The following is a 23,605-nucleotide window of genomic DNA, read 5'->3' as shown; positions in this document are numbered from 1 at the left end:
CTGTGGGCTGTTTGTTTGTCTTTTTTTTTTTTTAATAGTTTTTTTTAATGTTTATTTATTTTTGAGAGAGAAAGACAGAATGCAAGCGGGGAGGTGCAGAGACAGAGAGCCAGACACAAAACCCGAAGCAAGCTCCATTGTCTGAGCTGTCAGCACAGAGCTTGAGGTAGGGCTCCACTCACGGGCCGTAAGATCATGACCTGAGCCGAAGTTGGCCACTTAACCAACTGAACCACCCAGGTGCCCCTGTTTGTCTCTTTTATTTGGATAAATGTCTGTGCAGGTCCTTTGCCCATTTTTAAATTGGCTTTGTTTTGTTTTGACATAGTGTTGTAAGAATTCCTTATACATTCTGAATATGTAGTTTGCAAATATTTTCTCCCATTTTATACCTTTTAATTTTGTTGTTAATTCCTTTTCTCTACAGCTTTTTAGTTTGATGTAGTCCTACTTGTTTATTTATGCTTTTGTTGCCTTTGCTTTTGGTGTCAAACCCAAAAAATCATCACGAAGACTGAGACCAACAAGGCCCTTATGTTTTCTTCTAGTTTTATGGTTTCAGGTCTCACATTCAAGTCTTTCAGTCATTTTTGAAACAATTTTTGCTATGGTGTAAGGTAGGGGTCCAGTTTCATTCTTTGAAGTACCTGTTCATTTTCCCAGAATCACTTATTAGAGACTGCCCTTTCCTCATTTTATGTTTTTGGCTTCTTTGTCATAAGCTAGTTGACTGTATGTGCATGGGTTTATTTCTGGGCTATCTTATCTGTTTCATGTATCATTGTGCATATTTTTATGAAAATGCCATACTGTTTTGATTGCTATAGACTTGTAGTATAGTTAGAAATCAGAAAGTGTAATGAGTCCAGCTTTGTTCTTTCTCAACTGCTTTGGCTTTTCAGGGTCTTTTGTGGGTCCCTACACATTTTAGGATTGTGTGTTCTATTTCTGAAAAATGCACCTGGAATCTTGATAGGGATTGCATTGAACCTGCAGAACACTTTGGGTAGTATGGACATTTCAATAATATTAACTCTTCCAATCTATGAGCGTGGAATATCCTTCCACTTATGTGTATTTTCAAATTTCTTCATCAATGTTTTATAGTTTTTGGAGTATAGATCTTTCACATTCTTGGTTAAATTTATTTCTAAGTAGTTTATTCTTGTTGATGCCATTGTAAATTGGTTTTTATTTTATGTTATTTATTTATTTATTAACATTTATTGATTTTTGAGAGACAGAGAGAGACAGGGTGTGAGCAGGAGAGGGGCAGAGACAGAGAGACACAGAATCCAAAGCAGGCTCCAGGCTCTGAGTTGTCAGCACAGAGCTCAACGCGGGGCTGGAACCCACAAACCATGAGATCATGATCTGAGTCAAAGTCAGACGCTCAACCAACTGAACTACCCAGGTGTCCCAGGGGATTTTTATTTTAATTTCTGTTTTTGATATTTTTTTGTTGGTATATAGAAAAACAATGAATGTTTTATATTGATGTGTATCTTGCAACTTTATTACAGTTGTTCATTAGTTCCAACAATTTTTTGGTGGAGTCTTTAGATTTGTTATATGTAATACAAACAGATGACATGATTTTACAGTCATGAATTGGATGTGTTTTATTAGACAACTAGATCTACTATCTGAAACTCTGTATTTATAAGGTGCTTTAAAATCACAGGTCTTTACATTTGAATCCTGGCAATATCACCTATTTGCTTTTATGAGTTACAAAACAGTCCTATTAATGTCTACCTTATATGGCTATTATGAGGGAAAAAAGAGATAATGTACTATAGTGCTTAGCATAGCATTTGGTTCAATGAATTTGAGTATTACAGAATATTAAATGGAATTTTTGACTACAGCTGTCAAGATACAGTGGAAGTAAAATTCCAATGCTAAATCGTCATACTCAGAGTTTGTCAAGAAAGGTATTACAGCTCTTGGGTCCTTCAACTTGTTGGTGATTTTAAAAGGCTGCTAATAGTAAAAGAGAAGAATGATTTGATCAAGGCATTTTGCATTTGGAAAAAGCTATTGGTACACCATGAGTCCCTCCGATCTTCCCAGGGAGATGAGTGGAACCACAAACCGAATGAGAAATCCACTCTGAGAGTTTATTCTCCACTCTCTGAAGTTGATGAAATACAACACTGGAGCCTGACTCCAATGGCTGAGTAGGCTAAAGCAGTTTGTAGCAGTTGGACGGAGGTGCCGTGCAGCCATCAGTCAGTCTTCCTAGCAATTGTCAGGGTAAAGAGTGTGTGAGTGTTATCTCAGGACCATACGTGGACCTCGTACATGAGCAAAAGTGCCTGTAGATAAATGGTCTGGAGGAGTTTGGTGTTCTGCTCAAGAGGACTTCTGCCAGAAGATGACAGGGGACCTGTAAGGATTAGAGTGGATGGTAAACTGCTAAAGAAACAGAAGCTGAAAAGCAATTAGGGCATAGGAGGCTTAGCGGACACCTGCATCTTAGGAGGGAGGGTACATGTTCTTAGAGAGGAATCAGTTTGAACATCTGCCAGGCTGAGAGTTGATGCTGATTTAGACTGTGCCAGTCCAAGAAGGACTTCCTTATTCTTTATCTCCTTTCTATGCCTTTATCCTAGATACTTAAATCCTGGCTGGCAAGGCTATGAGCAAGGAACAACTCCAGGCAGAGAAAGAGAGACAGCCACCCACACCTATCTTTCCCACTGGTGCCTTTCAGCCTGATGCAGACCTCAAAAGACAGATTAGCCATTAAATTGAATAGTGGAGTGCTTTGATTAATATCTTCAACTGGGCAATCTAAGTTTGAGTTGAGACTGCATTTGTGACTTTAAGTGAAAGCTGAACTGATAATTAAATGTGATCAGAAAAGCTTTGTTCAGGAAACTGTCTTTCTTATTGAATATTATTGGAAGAGCATTTAAAAGAAGATGTTATTACATTATTAGTTGTGCTTGTCTGGTGTGTTGATTACATTAGTATTGTTGATGCTGTAATAAAAAGGCTATCTTCAAATTCAGCATCACACACTCAAAAAATTTTTCATTTGTGTTTGCTACTCCTCTGTATTTTTCAGGCTTATAACTAATATTCTTTAAAAATTTATTTTAAATGTTTATTTATTTATTATTATTTTTTAATTTTTTAAAAATGGTTTTTAATTTCTTTCTAAGAGAGAGAGACACAGCGTGAGCAGGGGAGGGTCAGAGAGAGAGAGGGAGACACAGAATCCAAAGCACGCTCCAGGCTCTGAGCTGGCAGTCAGCACAAAGCCCGATGCAGGACTCGAACCCACGAACCGTGAGATCATGACCTGAGCTGAAGTCAGATGCTTAACCGACTGAGCCACCCAGGTGCCCCAAATGTTTATTTATTTTTGAGAGAGAGACAAAGCATGAACAGGGGAGGGGCAGAGAGAGGGAGACACAGAATCTGAAGCAGGCTCCAGGCTCTTAGCTGTCAACACAGAACCCGATGCGGGGCTCAAACCCACAACCCGCGAGATCATGACCTGAGCTGGAGTCGGATGCTCAACTTACTGAACCACGCAGGCACCCCTAAGTGATATTCTTATACTACAAATTAATTCAGTTATTTAGGAGGACACTTTGTAACTAGGTTTTTCACAATGCTTATCAGAAAGTTATTTTGCTTAAAGTTAATGTTCTTTGAACACTTTACCGAGAAAATTTGATATCCAAATTTACCTTAAAAATTTTCTAGACTGAAATGATTCAGCATGTGCCATGATGTAGCATTTTGGGGACTTGATGTCCTATTTGTCCATGAACTAGAGCAAATAACCATTAAAAATTCTTTAGAACATTTTTTAGTGTTTATTCATTTTTGGGAGAGGGAGAGAAAGAGAGAGAGACAGAGAGAGAGAGAGAGACAGAATCTGAAGCAAGCTCCAGGCTCTGAGCTGTCCACACAGAGCCTGACACAGGGCCAGAACTCACAGACCATGAGATGGTGACCTGAGCCGAAGTTGGAAGCTTAATCTACTGATCCTCCCAGGTGCCCCTAAAAATTCTCTTAAATTGAGGTATTACATGTGTAATAAAAATACACTGTACATAAGAGTTTGGTTTGATGAGCATTCATGAGGTGAATACATGCATGTAAACCAGCATTCAGTCAAGAAAGAGAATCTTATCAACACACTAGTCTGACATCAAATATCAATAGTTATACTAGTTTTTAAATAAGGGAACTATATTTTTGTGTTTGTGAGATTCATTCATGTTGATGCATGAATTTATGGTTCAGTCATTTACAAATCTGTATCGTATTCCCTGAACAAACTTAAAATAATTTATTGGTCTATTCTACTGTTGATGGGCATTTGGATTGTTTCCAGGTTTAGATGCTTACAAATAACGCTGCTAAAAGCATTCTTTTTACATGTGTTTTGATGTATATATTGTACATTTTGTTGGTTATATGTTGGAATGGAATTGCTATACTATAGGTATGACTATGTTCATCTTTAGTAGAGCATGACAGTTTTCTAAAGTGATTGTAAAAATTACACTTTCATCATTTGTGTATGAGAGTTCCACTTACTCTACTTCCTTGGCAATACGTGATGTTGTGTTTTTATATTTTAGCAATTGTGACGTGCGCCAATTATCTTGTGAGGAAAACATTGTCCTAGCCATTGGCATGCCCTCAATAAACTTCCAAACTGGGATTGAGCTATTTTCTTAGTTTTCTTTCCTTTCAAGAGAGCATTGCTCCAGCATGACCGATTATTGAAACATAAGTTTCTATATTTAGTAAGGAATTACGAATATCTGTATCCTGGTAAATGCTGCTCAATACTTACCAATAACTTGGCTAAGTGAAAGAATAGCTTATGAAGTGCATTATTCAGTATTCTGAGTGCAAGTGCAAAAAACCTGACTCAAACTAGTTTAAGTAAAAAAGGTGACTGATTGTTCAAGCTGAAAAGCCAAGTGTGCCTGGCTGCAGGGGCTAAGCTTCACTTTCCACATCAAGGAAAGAACTTTCTAGGCAAAGCTTTCTCCTTGCCTGGGGCAAGATTTTGCCCTAGCTCCAAACTCGCAGCAGTAAAACAGAAACCAAACCAAAACAACAACTGTAACAACAGACTTCTTCCTGTTTTCCTGGAGCTCTGTAGCACAAGTTCTGGAATTGAGTCTTCTCAGCTCTGATTGTACATTCCTTGGCTCAAGGTTGGTACCGATAACCTCTGACCACATGCTTTCAGAGGAGCAATGATGCTCTGAAAAAAAATTAGGTTGCTATTAGGGAGAAGGGAAGAAGAAGGGAGAATGGTTGGCAGGCAAAAGCAAGAAATCCGCTATAAGTCAGATGATTTGAAAAAGGGTATGCAGTCTATTCCACTAGCTGTTACGGTACTTGCCCTTGGATCGCACAATAGTGTTGGAAAGTTGCATGCATGGATTGCGTTATTTTGGGCCCTGTAGAATTGCTTTAATTGAACTGTGCTTGCACATTCTGTTATCATCTCGCATTAAGAGACAGAATAATAAGCGGCCCTGCAGAATTCCTGATGTTATCGTTGGATAGTCCTGAGGACACTGTTTTATTCTATTTCAGTGTCCACTTTATAGGATTTCATGGGAGAAAATCCTCCCAGGTTTCTCTACCAGGAAAAGTTGAGCTGTTTTGAAAAAAGTTTTGTGATTTAATCTTATGAACACTGTGATTTCTGAGACTGATAATATTTCCCTCTTTGCATTGCCAGAATGATAGAGTCAATTTTTTTCAATGGGACTTGAACTCCTGACCACAAAATCAGGAATCGTATGCTCTACTCCCTGAGCCAGCCAGAAACCCCTAGAATGATAGAGTCAATTTTATGGCTTGTTTTAATCAAGTCCAATAGGCTTCAAAGCTTAGTTTTTTAAGTGGAGATCTCACTCCTTTATTTTTATCTTCTGTTTCCTTTAAAATATGATTTACCAATTCTTTCCCCTTTTTATTCTGCTATATGTCTTCTGTAAACTTCCTGACATCTTTTCCAAAACAAAGTTGAGAAATAAACAGAATTTATGAAAATTTTATTCCATGTGTTGAAACTATCACTGCAAAACAAGTAAATTTGCTTGGTTTTGATAAGAAGTATATTAATAAGACTTATTTTGGGTTCCAGTTTTAGATGAAGGGGTTGTGAAACACTACAGGATCAGAAGACTGGATGAAGGGGCGTTTTTCCTTACCCAGAAAAGAACCTTTGCAACACTGAATGAGTTTGTGAGCCATTACACCAAGGCAAGCGATGGCCTGTGTGTCCAGCTAAGAAAACCATGCTTAAAGGTAAAATGCTTTCAAGCTGTGTTAGTTTTGAGGTTAACTCTTTTCCTTTAGACACTGGAGTATTTGCCATGTGATAAGTCCATTCAGAAAAAAAAAGGGGTCATTTGATTACCTATGGCATGAATAGATGAACCATGGCCTCTGAGCTAATACTGTCCCACACTTACTTTTGAAATACTAAGTTTTCCTGGAACATGTTCATTTAAAATTTGCCTTTGACTTTTCTCTGTATGAACAGCATTTAATAGCTGCAACAGAAACCTCATGGCCTACAAAGATCTGAATATTTACTATCTCATTCTTTTCAGAAAAAGTTTGCCAACCCCTGATCTTAGGTACTCATTGAAGCCAGAAAATATTCATCCTTTGCTCTAAGGAATTAATCTGGTATCCTGCCACCGGAGCACTTACCGATATGGCTGGAGGGGGTGAGGATGTGCCAGAATGTAATTATTTAGATCTGTTTTCAGGAATATTAATATGAAATTACTAGGCTCATTATCTGGCTGAGTTGTCTATATAGAGATATCACTTAAGTAACTGTTATAATAGTTTGGCCAGGCTGAACAACATTTATCAAACTTATCTATACCTGTTATTATTCAATTGTTGCATGTTTTACCTAAGTTGATTAAAGTTATGTAGTGGACTTACATGGTAGTGGGGTAAAACTTCAGCTTCCTCATCAGAGTTTAGTCTCTCATGTCCTGTCCACAGCACAGCCATGTCTGTGGTTTATGCCTGCATGATCACTGAAGGCTTCCTGGTGATGCCTGACCAAAATATTATGGGCAAGTAGAAGATGAAGAATATTATCCAATATGTAGGGAATTCATTGACTTAAATCCTGCAAGGGCAACTTTGGTGTGAATATGTACATCTTGGATGGAATAAGCATGAATGACCCCACAAGAAAGGGTAAGCTCATGCTAAGAGTAGCTTACCTGACACAAAAGTATCAGAAAATACTCTGTTTAACCAATATTGTTGAAAAGTGTTCATAAAGAAGCATAAATGACCTTCTGTGTATTCAAAATGCTAATGACTTGGCGGAGGAGATGGTGAACTGGGTTATGAACACTCAGAGGGCAGGGGTCTTGCCTTGTTGGTGCTTGAAAATTTTTTATCTACTAAATGAACAAGTACATGATTGAATGAACAAATAAACAAATTGAAAATAAGATGAAAAATTTAATTATGCAAAAATATATGATACATATGGTAAATGTTATAGGCCAAGGAACTTGGGAGGTAATTGTGGATTAGGTGGAACTTCAAATGGGTCTTAACATTGGGAGGATTTAGCTTGGCAGAGGAAGAGAAAGAAGCAGAGGACGATCTTGCCAGACCCAGGCAGGGGTAGCATTGGGTGTGGGGTGGGGCAGATGGACAGCAAGGGACCTCATGTGGCAAGATTTAGGGAGGAGATCAGCTCGAAGAGGTAATGATACAGATTCTGCCAAAATTGCTTTCCATTTTTAAAGTAATTAGAATAAAATTTACAATATTTGGGTTTTAAAAATGATGTCTCTTTTTAAAAGTGCCTAGACTTAGGAAGCCTCAGTGGCTCGGTTGGTTGAGCGTCCGACTTTGGCTCAGGTCATGATCTCATGGTTCGTGGGTTCGAGCCCCATGTCGGGTTCTGTGCTGACAGCTCAGAGCCTGGAGCCTGCTTCAGGTTCTGTGTCTCCCTCTCTTTCTGTCCCTCCCCTGCTCACACTGTCTCTCTCTCTCTCTCTCAGAAATAAATAAAACATTAAAAAAAATTTAAAAGTGCCTAGACTATTATTTTCAATCAAAAAATTGTCAAATCTTTTTCTTATAGTTTTTCCAATTATTCTGTGAAACAGGTACAAGTACCAGTGACTTATGATTTGTCGTATAAAACCGTGGACCAGTGGGAGATAGACCGCAAGTCCATACAGCTTCTGAAGCGATTAGGATCTGGTCAGTTTGGTGAAGTGTGGGAAGGCCTATGGAACAATACCACTCCTGTAGCAGTAAAAACATTAAAACCAGGTATGAGAATGAGAATGTCAAAGGTTAAATGGCATATGTTAATTAAAAAAATTTTTTTAAGTTTATGCATTTTGAGAGAGAGAGAGAGACAGTGCGAGTGGGAGAGGGGCAGAGAAAGAGGGAGAGACAGACCCCAAGCAGGCTTTGCTCTGTCAGCACAGAGCCTGATGTGAGGCTTGAACTCACAAACTGCAAGATCATGACCTAAGCTCTGAAACCAAGAGTTGGATACTTAACTGACTAAGCCTCCTAGGCACCCCAGCATTTGTTAATTTTTATAAGTTCACCTTGCCACTGTAAACGTCCAAGAGGTCACAGGATAGCCAATACATGCACCAAGAAAGTATTATAATCACATTCTCTGGCCCACGTGACCATAAAGCATAACACGTTTTAGGATCTAAAGGTAAGAGCATGTGCCTGTGATCAGCTAAGTCTTAAAATATCCCCAATACAAGACTTCAACCAGGCATCTCTTCTTTGGAGTTTGGATGGTTCCTCTCCCCATTTTTTTCCCAGCCTTTGTTAACTTTAGGGGTTCCTGGGTGGCTCATTCAGTTAAGTGTCCAACTTTTGATTTTGGCTCAGATCATGATCTCAGGTTCTTGAGATTGAGGCCCGCATTGGGCTTCGTGCTGACAGCCCTTTGTGCTGACCTGCTTGGGATTCTCTCTCCCTCTTTCTCTGCTCCTCCCCAATGCACACAGGTACTTACTCTCTCTCTCTCTCAAAATAAATAAATAAACTTTAAAAAAGGTGACTTTACTGGAAATACTTAAAACAATACTTAAATCAATAGAACCTTGGAGATCTTCAGGGAGAAACTATTTTATTAAATACTAATTTCTTCGGGTTAAAAGGTAAAATGATCTATCTAAAAGACCTCATATTTGGAAATGTAGGAACTGTGTTTTCACCCATCTTCCTTTTTCCTATCATGGAAATTAAAAGTGAGTGTACTAAAATAATATTTATTTAGCCAGGCTGAATAAATGCAAGGCTTTCTTTGCAAAGAAAGAGATAATATTAAGGCCAACCCAGCAGGATTATTACGAAGATTAAATTGGGTCATTAGTGGAAATGCTTTGAAAAATGTCTGGTTCATAGTAAGTGATCAAGAAAAACTGTTCTTATTTTAATTATTATTATTGTTATTGTTATTATTATTATTATTATTATAAGGTCAGTAAATGCAAGACCTAGAATTTGAACTCACATCCATCATTATTGCATCACACTCCAGGGGTAACATTCTATGAAAGTACAGCATTACTGTAGTCACCTCGTATCTACATCTAATAACATAGGTAAGAATAATAACCAGAGGCTAGAAATTAGTTCTCTCATTCTTTACCTAACCAGAATTCATAAGAGTTTTGAAAGCCTCCTGATGGCAGAACTTGAACACCTGGGTGCTATTGAATAGCAGTCTGGCATAACACCATGGTTCTCACACTGTGTGCCAAGGCACGTTGGGTCACCATAGTGAATTCACAGGGGTGCCACAGGATATTTAAAAGTTTTGAGGTAAATAGCTTGAATACCACACAAACTGCTATCCCATAAGGTAGTTCATTGTTTCAGTATTAGACATGTTACATTCTTTTGGTGACATCATATCTCTGTGAAACTGAGTTTTGGTGGTGACAGGTCACATGCAAGATCCACATGTATTACTTTTTAAAATGGGTATTAAGTTGTTAGAACACAGATACTTTTAGAGTTGCTTTGATTTAACCAAGTAATCAATAGAACTGTTAGGTATTCATTTTGGCTTAGGGGCATATCATGGAAAAAGTTACTGAGACTATGAGGATGCCATGAACCAAGAAAGTCTGGGCTCCTCTGGTGTAATAGTAAGAGCATAAAGTTTGATATAAAATAGACCTGAGTTCAACCTTGCCTCTGCCCTCTGGGACATTGGACAATGTATTAATCTTTTGAATCTCCTCATCTGGAAGTGGGAATTATAATAGTTCCTACTTCATAGAGTTTTATGAGGACAAATTGAGTCAATGTACATAAAATATATACGGTGAGATCTTAATAAATGTTAGCTTCAATGGGGATGCTGACCGATGTCCACGGAAGTGCAGATTCGCTAGTACAGGACGTCTGTCAAGCATTTACACCTGCCTCATGAAGTGATAGAGAAGCACTTTTAAGTGGCCAGATGCCACGTGAGCACTCCGGGTGAGGATGATCTATTCTAGCACTAGAGATTTTCACAATCCCTGCATCTATATTATTTTGAATCTTAATCTTGTTGACAGTTGAGCCTAAACTCTATGGTCCAATCTAATCATTCTTTTCCCAAACGAAGTAGCTAGGTATTCATTCTAACACTGCTCTCTAAGGAAGGCCTTCTGGAGGTCAAAAAAGAACAACCAAAAAAAAAAATCCACATTTCTTATATTAAAAAAAAAAAGCCACGATAGCTTTCTCTCCAACAGGAATAATTATTATTGATTTACAGTGTAATAGCAGCAAACAGCTTTGGTGATTGGTTAAATGTCTTCACTTCACTGGGGCCATTAATCAATCTTAGCAGCTATTTATTGCTTAGCAGACTACCATGCAATAAAGACGAGCCTGAAATCAACTCCCACAGTGGCTTTGACAGGGAAAAATTAATATTTAATGTTGCATTACTAGCTGAGTTGAAATTGGGTCTCTACTGTGTAGCTGGTCAGCTGCAACGGTAGTAGCTGTGGAGTGCTCTGAGCAGCCTTCACCTGCAGAGGCTCCTGATGTACTGCGGTTGTGGGTAGTCTGATTTGGCAATGATTTGAGTGTCCTGCATTCCACAAATCTGATGGCTACCAAAGCATTAGAGTAGAAACATATTGTGTATATAAACTGCCTGAATGGTGACCATAATTGTTATTATCACTGGAAGCTTAATGAATCAGATTATTTCGGGGGTGGGGTGGGGAGAATCCCACTATATCCATATTTGACCATAGGCCAATCTAAATTTAACAAGAAGAGAGTCCTTCATGATAGTTTGGGTGCCTCTTTGATTATCAGCTCCATTTTGCCACTATGATTCAAAATTTTAATCCTATTTGATTATGTGGAGCAAACCAATGGTAGGGATGGAGCTGAGGAGGCACAGAAGATCATGATGGAAATGAGAATAGGTCATTTTTATTTACTCTTCCTCAGTGAGTCCTTGCCCCTTCATCTCCTCAGTCTGTGAAAAAATATAGTTGATCTGTTTGGTTTTTCCTAGAGTATGTTTATTAATAATAATACAAATAGTGGCCAACAGTAATTGAACATATATGTGATAGTTATTGCTATTTAATGATAATGATATTATGATATCAGTAAGGTTATTAGCCATGTTATACAAATGAAGAAATTGAAGTTTGGAGACATTTTGTAACTCGTTGAAGATTACACCAAGAGCTAGAATTTGCCCAGAATCTGGCGTTAAATCAAGCCTGTGTTCTGAACTTCTAGACTCTCAAGGGAATACCAAAGGATGGACTGCCTAAATGCTTTATGTGAAATGATCTGCAAGTCATATGGAACTCTTCTTGACTTCATATTAATAAATAAGTCAAACTGTTATCTTAGAATGTCAAAGCTTTTCCTTGCCTGGGTTCAAATATCAGTTGTGAAGTCTTCATAATGAGATACTGGTTAATGGGACAGTCTCTGAGCATCAGTGGCAATGATATTCACACTATCCATAGTGAATACTGAGATATGAAATGACAGTATTCCTTCAATTACAGCAATACCTCTGAAACATCATTTCCTCAAAAAGAATGAAAGATTTTTTTTTAGATTACTGGTAAAATGTAAACTGCAAGTATCCTTTCTCCTCTTAGATTTTATTTGTTATTAACTACTTGGCACTTTGCAAAGTAAGAGTTGAGCCATTAAAATACAATTTAGTTGTAGGCTAGGCTTCAAAATAGGCCCCAATACTGTATCCCTTATCATTTGGTTAATCTACTAAGAGTCTGACTAAGAAAGTAGTAATACAGGAGAAAATGCTGAAGATCAATTTCAAGTTAGGCATAAAAGACTAGTGCAAAAAACACTCAGTTTGGAGTGTATCCCTTGAATGTTTTCTATGTGGCCTTTACCATATGTCCCTACAGAATTAAGGACATAAATATGGCAGAATGTCATGGCTTCAGGATTGTTATCCAGCTGTTCCCACAGTGGGTACCAAGGACAGGGCAGCTATCAGTCTTCCCTGGATCCTGGACCAAAAAGCTCTGGTTGCAGTAATTAAACATTCAGTGTCCTTCAACATTCATGTTAATAGAATGTCTTCTTTTTGTGTTCTTAATTTGCTTGCCTTGTTTTATCAATTAGACTGCCAGTCTCTCCTTTTTCCTTCATTTCTCACGTGGACCTGAATCAACATCTCTTCACCTACAGGTCATAACACATAAATTACACACCCTTGATGCATCAATACATCAGTTATTAGGTTGTCCTTGCTGGACTGATTCTCTTCTTTGATAAATCTGAAGATTTGTGACACCAATGCTCTTATCTTACTGAGAAGCAGTTAGCAATCTTGGTGATCCCTACCAGACTGCTGTGAGGATAGGAATGCCTCAATAACAGAAAGTGATTTCCTCTTCTTTTTGTTTCAGGTTCAATGGATCCAAAAGACTTCCTGAGGGAGGCACAGATAATGAAGAACCTAAGACATCCAAAGCTTATCCAGCTTTATGCTGTTTGCACTTTAGAAGATCCAATTTATATTATTACAGAGTTGATGAGACATGGAAGTCTGCAAGAATATCTCCAAAGTAAGCTAAAGACTTAATAAAAGGAAGAAAAGAGGAATTTAGTTTAACTAGTCCTATAAATGTCAATTTAGCAAGCCTTCTATAACCCAAAGGATATTTACTATGTGTATATCTGAGAGAATGAATGGCTCAACTACTTTTTAATAGGATATATGCTGTGTGTTCAAAAGGAGGGAAAATATTTATGTAGTGAAGAACAAATTGTTCACAACAGACATATCAGAGGACGTAAATGTAATGTAGAAAACTGAAGAATAGGTGTTTTGCGTGATGCTTTGTTTCCTGCAATAACTAATAGGACATAATCCGTCATGGACCAGTTTGTTCTATGGCTCAGAATTAGGGACATGGGATACTTTTGGGGAAAGAGAGGGAGAGGTACCCTCATTCTTTTTCATTTGCCAGTGTTAACATCATAGTTATTGGTGTTTAAAATACTTCCACTGCTAAGCAGCATTAGAATTTTCATACTATAAAGCAGAAATATACAATTGCTTTATTTCTACATCTGCTTCCTGTAGTCAGAGAAGACGTAAGGGCATTGTGAAATTTTGATGTTTATTAAAAATGAATAATTTAATAAGCAACAATATAATGAGTATTAAAATGAGATGTTCAAAGTAGTGGAGATCAAGTACTGAGAGAATAATTCATGCTTAAAAAAGAGACTTTTTCTGTTGCTTTCCTGAAATGTCAGAGTGGTACTGATAGAATGTGCGGAGGTAAAGGGAGGTGAGAATAATGGAACAAAGATATTAGAAAGATAAGAGTAGTCTCTGATTTCAAGGTGACTTGTGAAGCTGGTGGTATTAAATTGCAAAACTGGGGAAGAACAAAGGACATGGGACTGTTAAATGCTGTTAAAAAATATGCCTAGCTCCTTTGCATGAGAATTTCAAATTTAACGATATCAGACTATGTTAGCCACCATAGAGAAACTAACCTCATTCATTGCCCCCTTTTGCCTTATTCCGTGGGACAGAAGCACAGTAGTTATCTTGGGCCCATCTTTAACAAAAATGGTTTGTCAAGGTCACAGTGACAAGTCTAACACTCAATTCTCAGTCCTCCAACCTATTGGCAACATTTATTTCAATGGACACTCTTTCCCTTTGGAAATACTTCTTCATTTGGCTTCCAGGACACTTCACTCAATGGCTTTTCCTCCTATCTTTTTTGATGGTTCTTCTCCCATCTATGTGATTTCTCTTATCTCTCAGACCTCTTAATATCTTGGAATTTTGCAGCATCACCAGTTCCCTTGCTAATCTCAGTCAGTCTCAATGTTAAATGACATCTATGTATCAAAGATTCCTCAAATTACATCCCTCCATTACTTCAGAATCATACATCCAACTGGCTTCTTGACTACTCTACTTGAATAGTTCTCTGAATAACATAGGTATGATGCACCCCATGCCCCTCCCAAATCCCAGAGGCATTTATTTCTTGCACATGCTATGTGTGCAAAATCGATTGGTTGGTGACTCAGGTGTTTTGATCACCTTGGCGGGGAAGGCATGGGACTAATCTCATTCTGGCTCATAGAGCTCCAACCAGGAGATGGAGAGATAATTTCTGTGCCCTTTTCCATTTGGTCAAATCAAGTCAAAAGGAATGGGGAAGTGCAATCCTTTAAAGTGGTTGCAAGGAGAGAGAAAAAAAAAATGTTTGTGAACAGCCAGAATTTCTACTCCATGTGTCCATTAAAAATCTCAAAACAGTCATGTCCAAAACTGATCTTAAGTATGCCCAGTCCTCTGCTACTCTTGTGGTCTTTTTTTTTTTTTTTTGACAATGTCAATACTCAGGCCTAATCTCTTGGGTTATCTCTACTTCTCACAGTGTCTATCTAACTAATCTACAAACCCCATTGGCTTCTTTCCAAATATATCTGGGATTTTGCCACCTCTCAGCACTCCTCCTTGGTCCAAGCTGACATCAGCTCTTCCCTGCATTATACAACAGCCTCTTAAATGGTTTCGCTCTTTTAGTTCTTGCTCCCCTCGGTCTCCACTCAACAAAGGAGGTGGAGAGAGCCTGTTAAAAGGTAAATCAGATTGTGTCTTCCCTCAGCTCAAAGCCTTCAGTGACTCTTACTGGTTCTCTCTGTACATACAACCCATAAGGTCCTACATGGCCTGGCTCTCCATTACCTCACTGACCACATTACCTCACATTACCTCACTGACCACTGGGAGAGCCCAGTGTCTCCCTTGTTCACTCTATGTCAGTTGCACTGTCCTTTGCTTCTCTTCCTATCTTCCAGGTGCACTTTGCTTCAGGCCCTTCACGCTTTTCCCTTCCTCCATCTGAATTCCACCCCCTCCATGTAACTCCCTTCCTCACTTCTGAGAAGTCTGTCCTCAGACATTCCCATTACAGTGAGTCCTTCAGTGGTCACCCTCTGAATTCCAAAATTTAGTCTCCTTCTTTTGTCTCTTTGCATTCCTCTTTTCTGCTTTTTTTGTTTTCCTTTTTCTTAGCTGTTAATCATCATATAGTGCATTGCTTTTTTTTTTTTTTTTGACAATAGTTTATTTATTTTGAGAGAGAGAGAGAGAGAAACAGAAGGCATGAATAGGAGAGGGGCAGAGAGAGAGAGGGAGAGAAAGAGAATCCCGAGTATGCTCTGCACTGCCAGTGTGTAGAGCATAATGTGGGGCTTGAACTCACAAACTTTGAGATCATGACCTGAGCTGAAGTCAAGAGCCAGATACTTGGGATGCATGGATGGCTCAGTTGATTAAGCGTCTGACTTCAGCTCAGGTCATGATCTCATGGTTCATGGGTTCAAGCCCCACATCAGGCTCCACATTGCAGAGTGTGCTTGGGATTCTCTCTGTATCCTCCTCTCCCTCAAAATAAATAAACTTAAAAAAAAAAAAAAAGAGCCGGTTGCTGAACAGACTGAGCTACCCCAGGAACCCCAAAGCATGACTTTTTAATGTGGCTTATTGTTAGTATCTTCTAAAATACAACTCTTTGAGGACAGAGATTTTTCTTTATTTTAGTGATAGAATAGTTTCAGGTACATAGAAAGTATGCCCTAATTATGTGTTCACTGAATAAATGAAAAACATTAATGGATAGATTAAGTGGGGCTATTCTAAACCTAATATGATCAGGAGTTGGGGTTGAGCTTGTTTTGAGTCTCTTGGTGTCAGCTTGACAAGATCCACTTATTAATTAAGAACTCCTTTGGCATTGAGAATTTTTGTGGCTTGTTAATGTGTTTTACTGAAGGGTGAGCACAAACCCTGTCATATTCTGGGTTGGGCTATCGGGTCAGGTTTACCAAGGTCTTCATTTGCTAAGATACTTAGTACCCATGAAGAGTAATGAAGGGACACTCATTACAGACAATTCCTTCCCAATCAAGAGGGCTTAAATTCAACAAAATGATTTTAAAATGAATCTGCCACTCTTAAATGGCCCATTATGATAAATATTATAAACTGAAAGACGCAAGCAATGGAACATAATTGAAAATATTTTCTTGTTGCAGATGTAAATTGTCACAGGACTGTGAACCCTTATATCAGTTTTGACAACTGGCTGTTGCATTAGAAGTGTGTTCTGAGGTTCACTTGGGCAGTTCTTAGGCCACTGTACTCATTTAGGGTAGGAAATGTGTTGTTACTCAATTTCTTCACTATTGTGCCTGTCAGTGGAAACTTTATATCCTCTGTAATAGAATTATATGCTGAATTTGATAATTGAAATGACATACATAGTTTTCTATGGAACCATCTTTGTAGACCTGAAGCTTGGCTGAATATTTTTTTTGTAATAAATTTCTCCAAAATGGAAGAGGCTGGTCAAAAAGCTTTAGCATTGAGGGCAATTGATGTCCAGCATTTACTACTGAAATTTAAAGAGAATATTTTTTGCATGTATATATATTTTGCATATATACATACTTTTTAAAATAAATCAAGCCCTTGGGGTGCCTGGGTGGCTCAGTGGGTTAAGCATCCGACTTCGGCTCAGGTCATGATCTCACGGTTTGTGGGTTTGAGCCGCATGTTGGGCTCTCTGCTGACAGCTCAGAGCCTGGGGCCTGCTTCAGATTCTGTATCTCCCTTTCTCTCTGGCCCTTCCCTGCTCTCTCTCTTTTTCTCTCTATCTCTCTCAGAAATAAATAAAACATTAAAAAAATAAATCAAATCTTAGCATCATTCTCATGGACAGTTCACTAAAGTGCACTGAGGTAGACAGGAGTGTTTTTACTAAGATACTCTTCAGCTGGCTACAACTATAGCCCCAACATTCAGGTCCTCAGGAATCATGTGTAAGGTAAGTTTTAGGGAGGAGCATAGAATAGTTTTTGAAAGCATGAGGTTTCAACCTCAAACATGCCTGAACTTGAATCTCCACTCTAAGACATTACCTGTTCTTCTAAGTAACAGAAACTCCTGTGAAAGGGGGCAAATAGTAACAATACTTACTTCATGTATCTCTGAGTATAAAATGAGGCAATGTGCTAAAAAACCATATGTGATAGTGGTAGGAGAGGTGCATATATTTACAATTTATTTTTCTTAAAAAAACACTATAGTACATATAGGCATTTTTGTAAATGCACAAATATTAACTTAGGTCATTCCTCTAACAACTTGATGAAATATTATTATTATCATGTCCATCTGACAGTGGAAAAAACTGAAGGATGGAGAAGTTAATAATTTATCCATGGTGGATGAGCCAGAATTCAAACCCAAGAAATCTGCTCCACAGTCCATGCTTTTAACCATATGCATAGCACTGACATTATTTTCTTAATGTGAACCTGTGTATTCGTTATCTGTTGTGCACAGCAAATTACCTAGAATGTAGTGGCTTAACTCATTAAGCATTTATTATCTCACATTTTCTGTGGTCAGGAATCCAGGTGCAGCTGAGCTGGGTCTTCTACCTCAGGGTTTCTCACAAGGCTGCAGTCAAGGTCTTGGCAGGTGCTTCAGTTATCTGAAGGCTCTAGGGGAGGTTGATCTATTTCCAAGCTCATTCATGTGATTGTTGGCAGGAATTGGCTTCTCCAGGGATGTTGGATTGAGGAAGTCAGCTCCTTGCTGGTTGTTGGCAGGAAGCTGCCCTATGTCACTTGGTACATGGACCTCATCATAGGGCAACTTACAACATGACAGTTGGCTTCGTCAGACTGGGCAAGTGAGAGAGCAAGAAAGGAGAGTTCTTGCAAGATGATGCCATTGCCTTTTATAACTTAATCTTGGAAGTGATACCCCATCACTTTGGTCATATTTTATTTGTTAAAAGTGAGTCAGTAGTCCAGACCACACTTAATGGGAGCGAATGTCACAGGAGCACAAATACCAGGAGGTAGAGAATATTAGGAGCCATTTTAGAAATAATAAATATTAGGAGCCATTTTAGAAAGAATAAATAATAAAAAATAAATGTGTGCCTCTTGGCCTAGAACTAGTCACCAGTTTATCTTGACTTTTTCACATTTCTTTTCATATTGAGTTAGTTTGATATCAAAAAGCATAGAGACTTTGGTTGTCACAGCAGCAATATTTTACCGTTAATGCTGCACACTAAGTTATATTTTGTCTTTTTGCTTACATCTCATTTTACACTGAAGAATCAGCATTAGCTGCTGTAACATACAGTTCAAAAAATTTAGTGATGTAACAAAAATATGCATTTAAAAAATTTAAATCCAAGTTAGTTAACATATAGTATAATAATGATTTCAGGAATAGAATCTAGGGTTTCATCATTTACGTATAACACCCTGTGTTCATCCCAAAAAATGCCTTATTTAATGTCCATCACCCATTTAGCCTGTCCTCTCACCCACCTCCCCTCCAGCAACCCTGTTTGTTCTCTGTATTTAAGAGTCTTTTATGGTTTGTCTTCCTCTCTGTTTTTATCTTATTTTTGCTTCCCTTCCCCCATGTTCATCTGTTTTGTTTCTTAAATTCCACATATGAGTGAAATCATATGATATTTGTCTTTCTCTGACTGATTTGTTTAGTGTAATACACTCTAGTTCCATCCATGTTTTTGCAAATGGCAAGATTTCATTCTTTTTGATCACCAAGTAATATTTCATTATATATATATATAAAATACCATATCTTCTTATTTATTTATTAAAAAATGTTTTAAAATATTTATTTATTTTTGAGACGGAGACAGAGTACGAACAGGGGAGGAGCAGAGAGAGAGGGAGACATAGAATCTGAAACAGGCTCCAGGCCCTGAGCTGTCAGCACAGAGCCTATTGCATGGCTCGAACCCACGAACTGTGAGATCATGACCTGAGCCGAAGTTGGACGCCTCACCGACTGAGCCACCCAGGCACCCCATATGTATCACAACTTCTTTATCCATTTATCAGTTGATGGACATTTGAGCATTTTCCATACTTTGGCTATTGTCGATAGTGCTGCTATAAACATTGGGGTACATGTGCGTCTTTGAAACATTTATCTTTTGGATAAATACCCAGTAGAGCAATTGCTGGGTCGTAGGGTAGTTTTATTTTTAATTTTTTGAGGAACCTCTATACTGTTTTCCAGAGCGGCTGTACCAGTTTGCATTCCCACCAGCAGTGCAAAAGTGTTCCTCTTTCTCCACATCCTCACCAACATCCACTGTTTCTTGAGTTGTTAATGTTAGTCATTCTGACAGGTGTGAGGTGGTGTCTCATTGTGGTTTTGATTTGTATTTCCCTGATGATGAGTGATGTTGAGCATCTTTTCATGTGTCTGTTAGCCATCTGGACATCTTTGGAAAAGTGTTTATTCATGTCTTTTGCCCATTTTTTTCCACTGCACTATTTGTTTTTTGGGTGTTGAGCTTGATAAGTTCTTTATAGATTTCGGATACTAGTCCTTTATCTGATATGTCATTTGCAAATATCTTCTCCCATTCTGTCAGTTGCCTTTTAGTTTTGCTGATTGTTTCCTTTGCTGTGTAGTAGAAGATTTTGATCTTGATGAAATCCCAATAGTTCATTTTTGCTTTTGTTTCCCTTGCGTCTGGAGACATGTCAAGTAAGAAGTTGCTGTGGCCAAGGTCAAAGAGGTTGTTGCCTGTTTTCTCCTCTAGGATTAAAAAAAATTTTTTTTAATGTTCATTTTTTTTGAGAGAGAGACAGAGACAGAGACAGAGTGTGTATGGGGGAGGGGCAGAGAGAGAGAGGGAGACACAGAATCTGAATCAAGCTCCAGGCTCTGAGCTGTCAGCACAGAGCCCGATGCAGAGGTTGAACCCATGAACTGTGAGATCATGACCTGAACTAAAGTTGGACTCTTAACTGATGTAACCACCCAGGTGCCCCTCTCCTCTAGGATTTTGATGGCTTCCTGTCTTACATTTAGCTCTTTCACCCATTTTGAGTTTATTTTTGTGCATGGTATCGGAATGTGGTCCAGTACATTCTGCATGTTGCTGTAAAGATATATATTTTTGATATGCATCAGACTGCTCTTCTGAGTGATTCTTAAATGATGATGTATGGATTTAGACTCCTTTCATCAGATGGCTCTGCCATTTCAAAATTTATTTCTTCTAGCTACAAAACTGAGGGGGACTTCAAGGATCAGGTTTGTAAGTGACAGACATCCTCTCTTGCACACGTTGCAGTGCACAGAACTAGTGACATGACCCAATTTAATTGCTAAGGAAGATCAGGAATGTAGTCCTCTTTGTTTGCCCAGGAAGAAAAGGACAAATGGATCAGGAAGAAGTTAATTTCACCACACATCCTATATAAATACACTGCTTGCAGGGGTGCCTGGGTGGCTTAGTTATTTGAGCATCTGACTCTTGTTTTCAGCCCAGGTCGTGATCTCATGGTCCTGGGATTGAGCCCCACATTGGGCTCCATGCTGATCATGGAGACTGCTTAAGATTCTCTCTCTGTCTTCCTCTGTCCCTCTCTCCCACTAGTGTGTGCTCTCTCTCTCTCTCTAAAAACTAAAGTAAAATAAGAATAAATAAATATACTGCTTGCATTAAAAAATAAATAGACATGTGTGTGCACACACATATGCACACACACACTGTGCTTAGCTCTTTACCATTAAAAAATGTCCTCAACTCTATTTATTTCATTTCTGTTGAAAAGATGGCATACATTATAGAAAGAGCATACATCATATAGCATAATTTATCATTACTTAAAAGTGAGCAAGTAAATAATGGTATAGTCACTGCACAAATCAAGAATGAGAACATGGCTAGCACCCCAGAAACCCCCTAAGTTCCATATCATTGACAGCCCCTCACAGTCATGAACTTCTTGATAATTGCTTTCCAGTGATTTACACTCTCCTCTGCCAACTGCCAACTCTTTGTTGTCTTCCTATCTTGACCAAGGTTTGGAAATTGATATCTCTTCCTGTTCTCTCCTTGTCTTCAGCTTCTGTTCTGCCCTCAACCCCTTGAACCCCATTTCCAGTGAAGCTGTTCTTCCTGCCACTAAGCTATTCAGTTCTTATCTTCTGACTTGTGGAATTTGACAATGGTGGTGACTTTCTCAAAACCTTGGACTGTTAGATGTTCTTTCTGGTTCTTCTTTCATTCTTCTAGCAGATTCCTCTTAGTTTTCTTGCAGGTTTTTCTTTCTCTGCACACCCTAAATGTTGGTGTTTCTTATGACTCTGTCACTTCCTAACAATCTCACCCACTTTTAATGTTTAACTCCTACTCATAAACTGTGATTGTTAAGTTGATATCTTTAGCTGCATGCTCTGTCTTGAGCTCCAGACCCATGTGCATGTCTTCATTTAGACATTTCCATTTAAGTAATCCATATGCATCTCTACCTTAACAAAGCCTAAACTGTTTAATTCTGTTTAGGCAGCAGCAATGATAATAAAAACAGGTAAGGTTTATTCAGTTCTCTCTAGGTTCCAGGCTCTGCTTTAAGTGCTTTACATGTGATAACTCATTTTAACAACTAATACCATAAGGTAATTACAATTACCACTGTCTAGATGGAAAAACTGAAGCACAAGAGTATTAAGTGTCTTGGCTAAGATCAGGAAGAAATGTGAGGCAAAGCCCTGATCCATATTATGGTACTCTAACTTCAAGCCTGTTTTCTAACCCCTGAGCTATAGTTGCCTCTCAAGTCAGAAGTTGTGTCTAAGACTCTTGACCATGAATCCAACACCCTTTTGGTAATATTTGGCTTATTCAGTTAGGGATGATGATAGTTTGGATTTATATGATACTCATTCTCCAGAAATCTGAAGACATCTACTAACCATCTATTAGACTGTATCCAGTAGGCTGACCCCATTGCGCAAAGTACCCACAGAATAAAACTAACCTATCTATTAATGACCAAACTGGCTCTACTGTAGAATTTTCCTATTATGAGGAGTGGGAGAAACTATGTCTATTAAAGACATGTCCATGCCTGGAGAGATGAGCAAACCATGTCTAGGAATTACAGGCTTAGAAAGGGAATTGAAAAAAGTGCAGCAAGCTTAATGAAGTACAAATGTAATATACACATTTCATAACTATTGATAGAGATTTCATTTTTGTTTGTGAACTAATTCTTAAGAATCATATGATGGAAGGGGCGCCTGGGTGGCTTAGTCGGTTAAGTGTCCGACTTTCGCTTAGGTCATGATCTCGCGGTTCGTGGGTTCGAGCCCTGCGTCGGGCTCTGTGCTGACAGCCAGCTCAGAGCCTGGAGCCTGTTTCAGTCTGTGACTCCCTCTCTCTCTGACCTTCCCCTGCTCACACTGTCTCTCTCTCTCTCTCCTAGAAATAAATAAAAACATTAAAAAAAAAAAAAGAATCATATGATGGAAGAATGAGAAATTTTCATTGGCTCAGCTATGCAAATTAGTATTATTTTATAGCTTAAAGGACTAAAACAAATGGTGCAATGTTTGGAGGAAATCTAGAGGCAACCAAGTAAACAATTTCCATGAAGAGATGAGTCAGCGGTGCATGCTATGGAAAATGACAGTACCTGGACTCTTTCAGATATTTATAGCTGTGTTTGAATCATGTGATACTGCTGTTTCTTTCTCTGTGTAATGTTCCTTTAGGGGAGGGAGGGCCACAGCCTTGGAATGCATTTGGACTCTGAAAATTGTTGCCCTTCACAGGAAATGAATGGTTTATATTATGTCTCTTGCTCAACAGATCGGTACTATGGTGTTTAATCCCACTGGTAACTCATTCATCATAATTCTCAGAATTCACTTTAATAATTCAAATGTTCTCCAAGGTAATTGACTTTCTCTTATTGACCAGATGATGCTGGAACAAAAATCCACCTGACCCAGCAGGTAGACATGGCAGCACAGGTTGCCTCTGGAATGGCTTATCTGGAGTCCCAGAACTACATCCACAGAGATCTGGCTGCCAGAAATGTCCTTGTTGGTGAACATAACATCTACAAAGTTGCAGATTTTGGACTTGCAAGGGTTTTTAAGGTGAATTTTGTTTTGTTTTAATTAGGTGTTGTCATGGGTTAGAAGTCTAACATACCA

At 38.5% G+C, this 23,605-nt stretch overlaps 1 protein-coding gene across 1 annotated transcript in view; it reads left to right on the top strand.

Moving 5' to 3' along the window:
- FRK (fyn related Src family tyrosine kinase) overlaps positions 1-23,605 on the top strand; it is a 98,256-nt gene that overhangs the window by 72,754 nt on the left and 1,897 nt on the right. Inside the window, exons 3-6 of the mRNA XM_039222574.1 lie at positions 6,143-6,306; positions 8,157-8,325; positions 12,951-13,109; positions 23,367-23,548. Coding sequence (XP_039078505.1) covers positions 6,143-6,306; positions 8,157-8,325; positions 12,951-13,109; positions 23,367-23,548 — 674 coding nt within the window. The remainder of the gene's footprint in view (positions 1-6,142; positions 6,307-8,156; positions 8,326-12,950; positions 13,110-23,366; positions 23,549-23,605) is intronic.

The sequence above is a fragment of the Hyaena hyaena genome, unplaced genomic scaffold, assembly GCF_003009895.1.
Source record: "Hyaena hyaena isolate Hyena2069 unplaced genomic scaffold, ASM300989v1 scaffold_1159, whole genome shotgun sequence".
NCBI lineage: Eukaryota > Metazoa > Chordata > Mammalia > Carnivora > Hyaenidae > Hyaena > Hyaena hyaena.
Note: the sequence above shows the minus strand (reverse complement) of the source record. Positions and strands in the feature narration are given on the sequence as shown.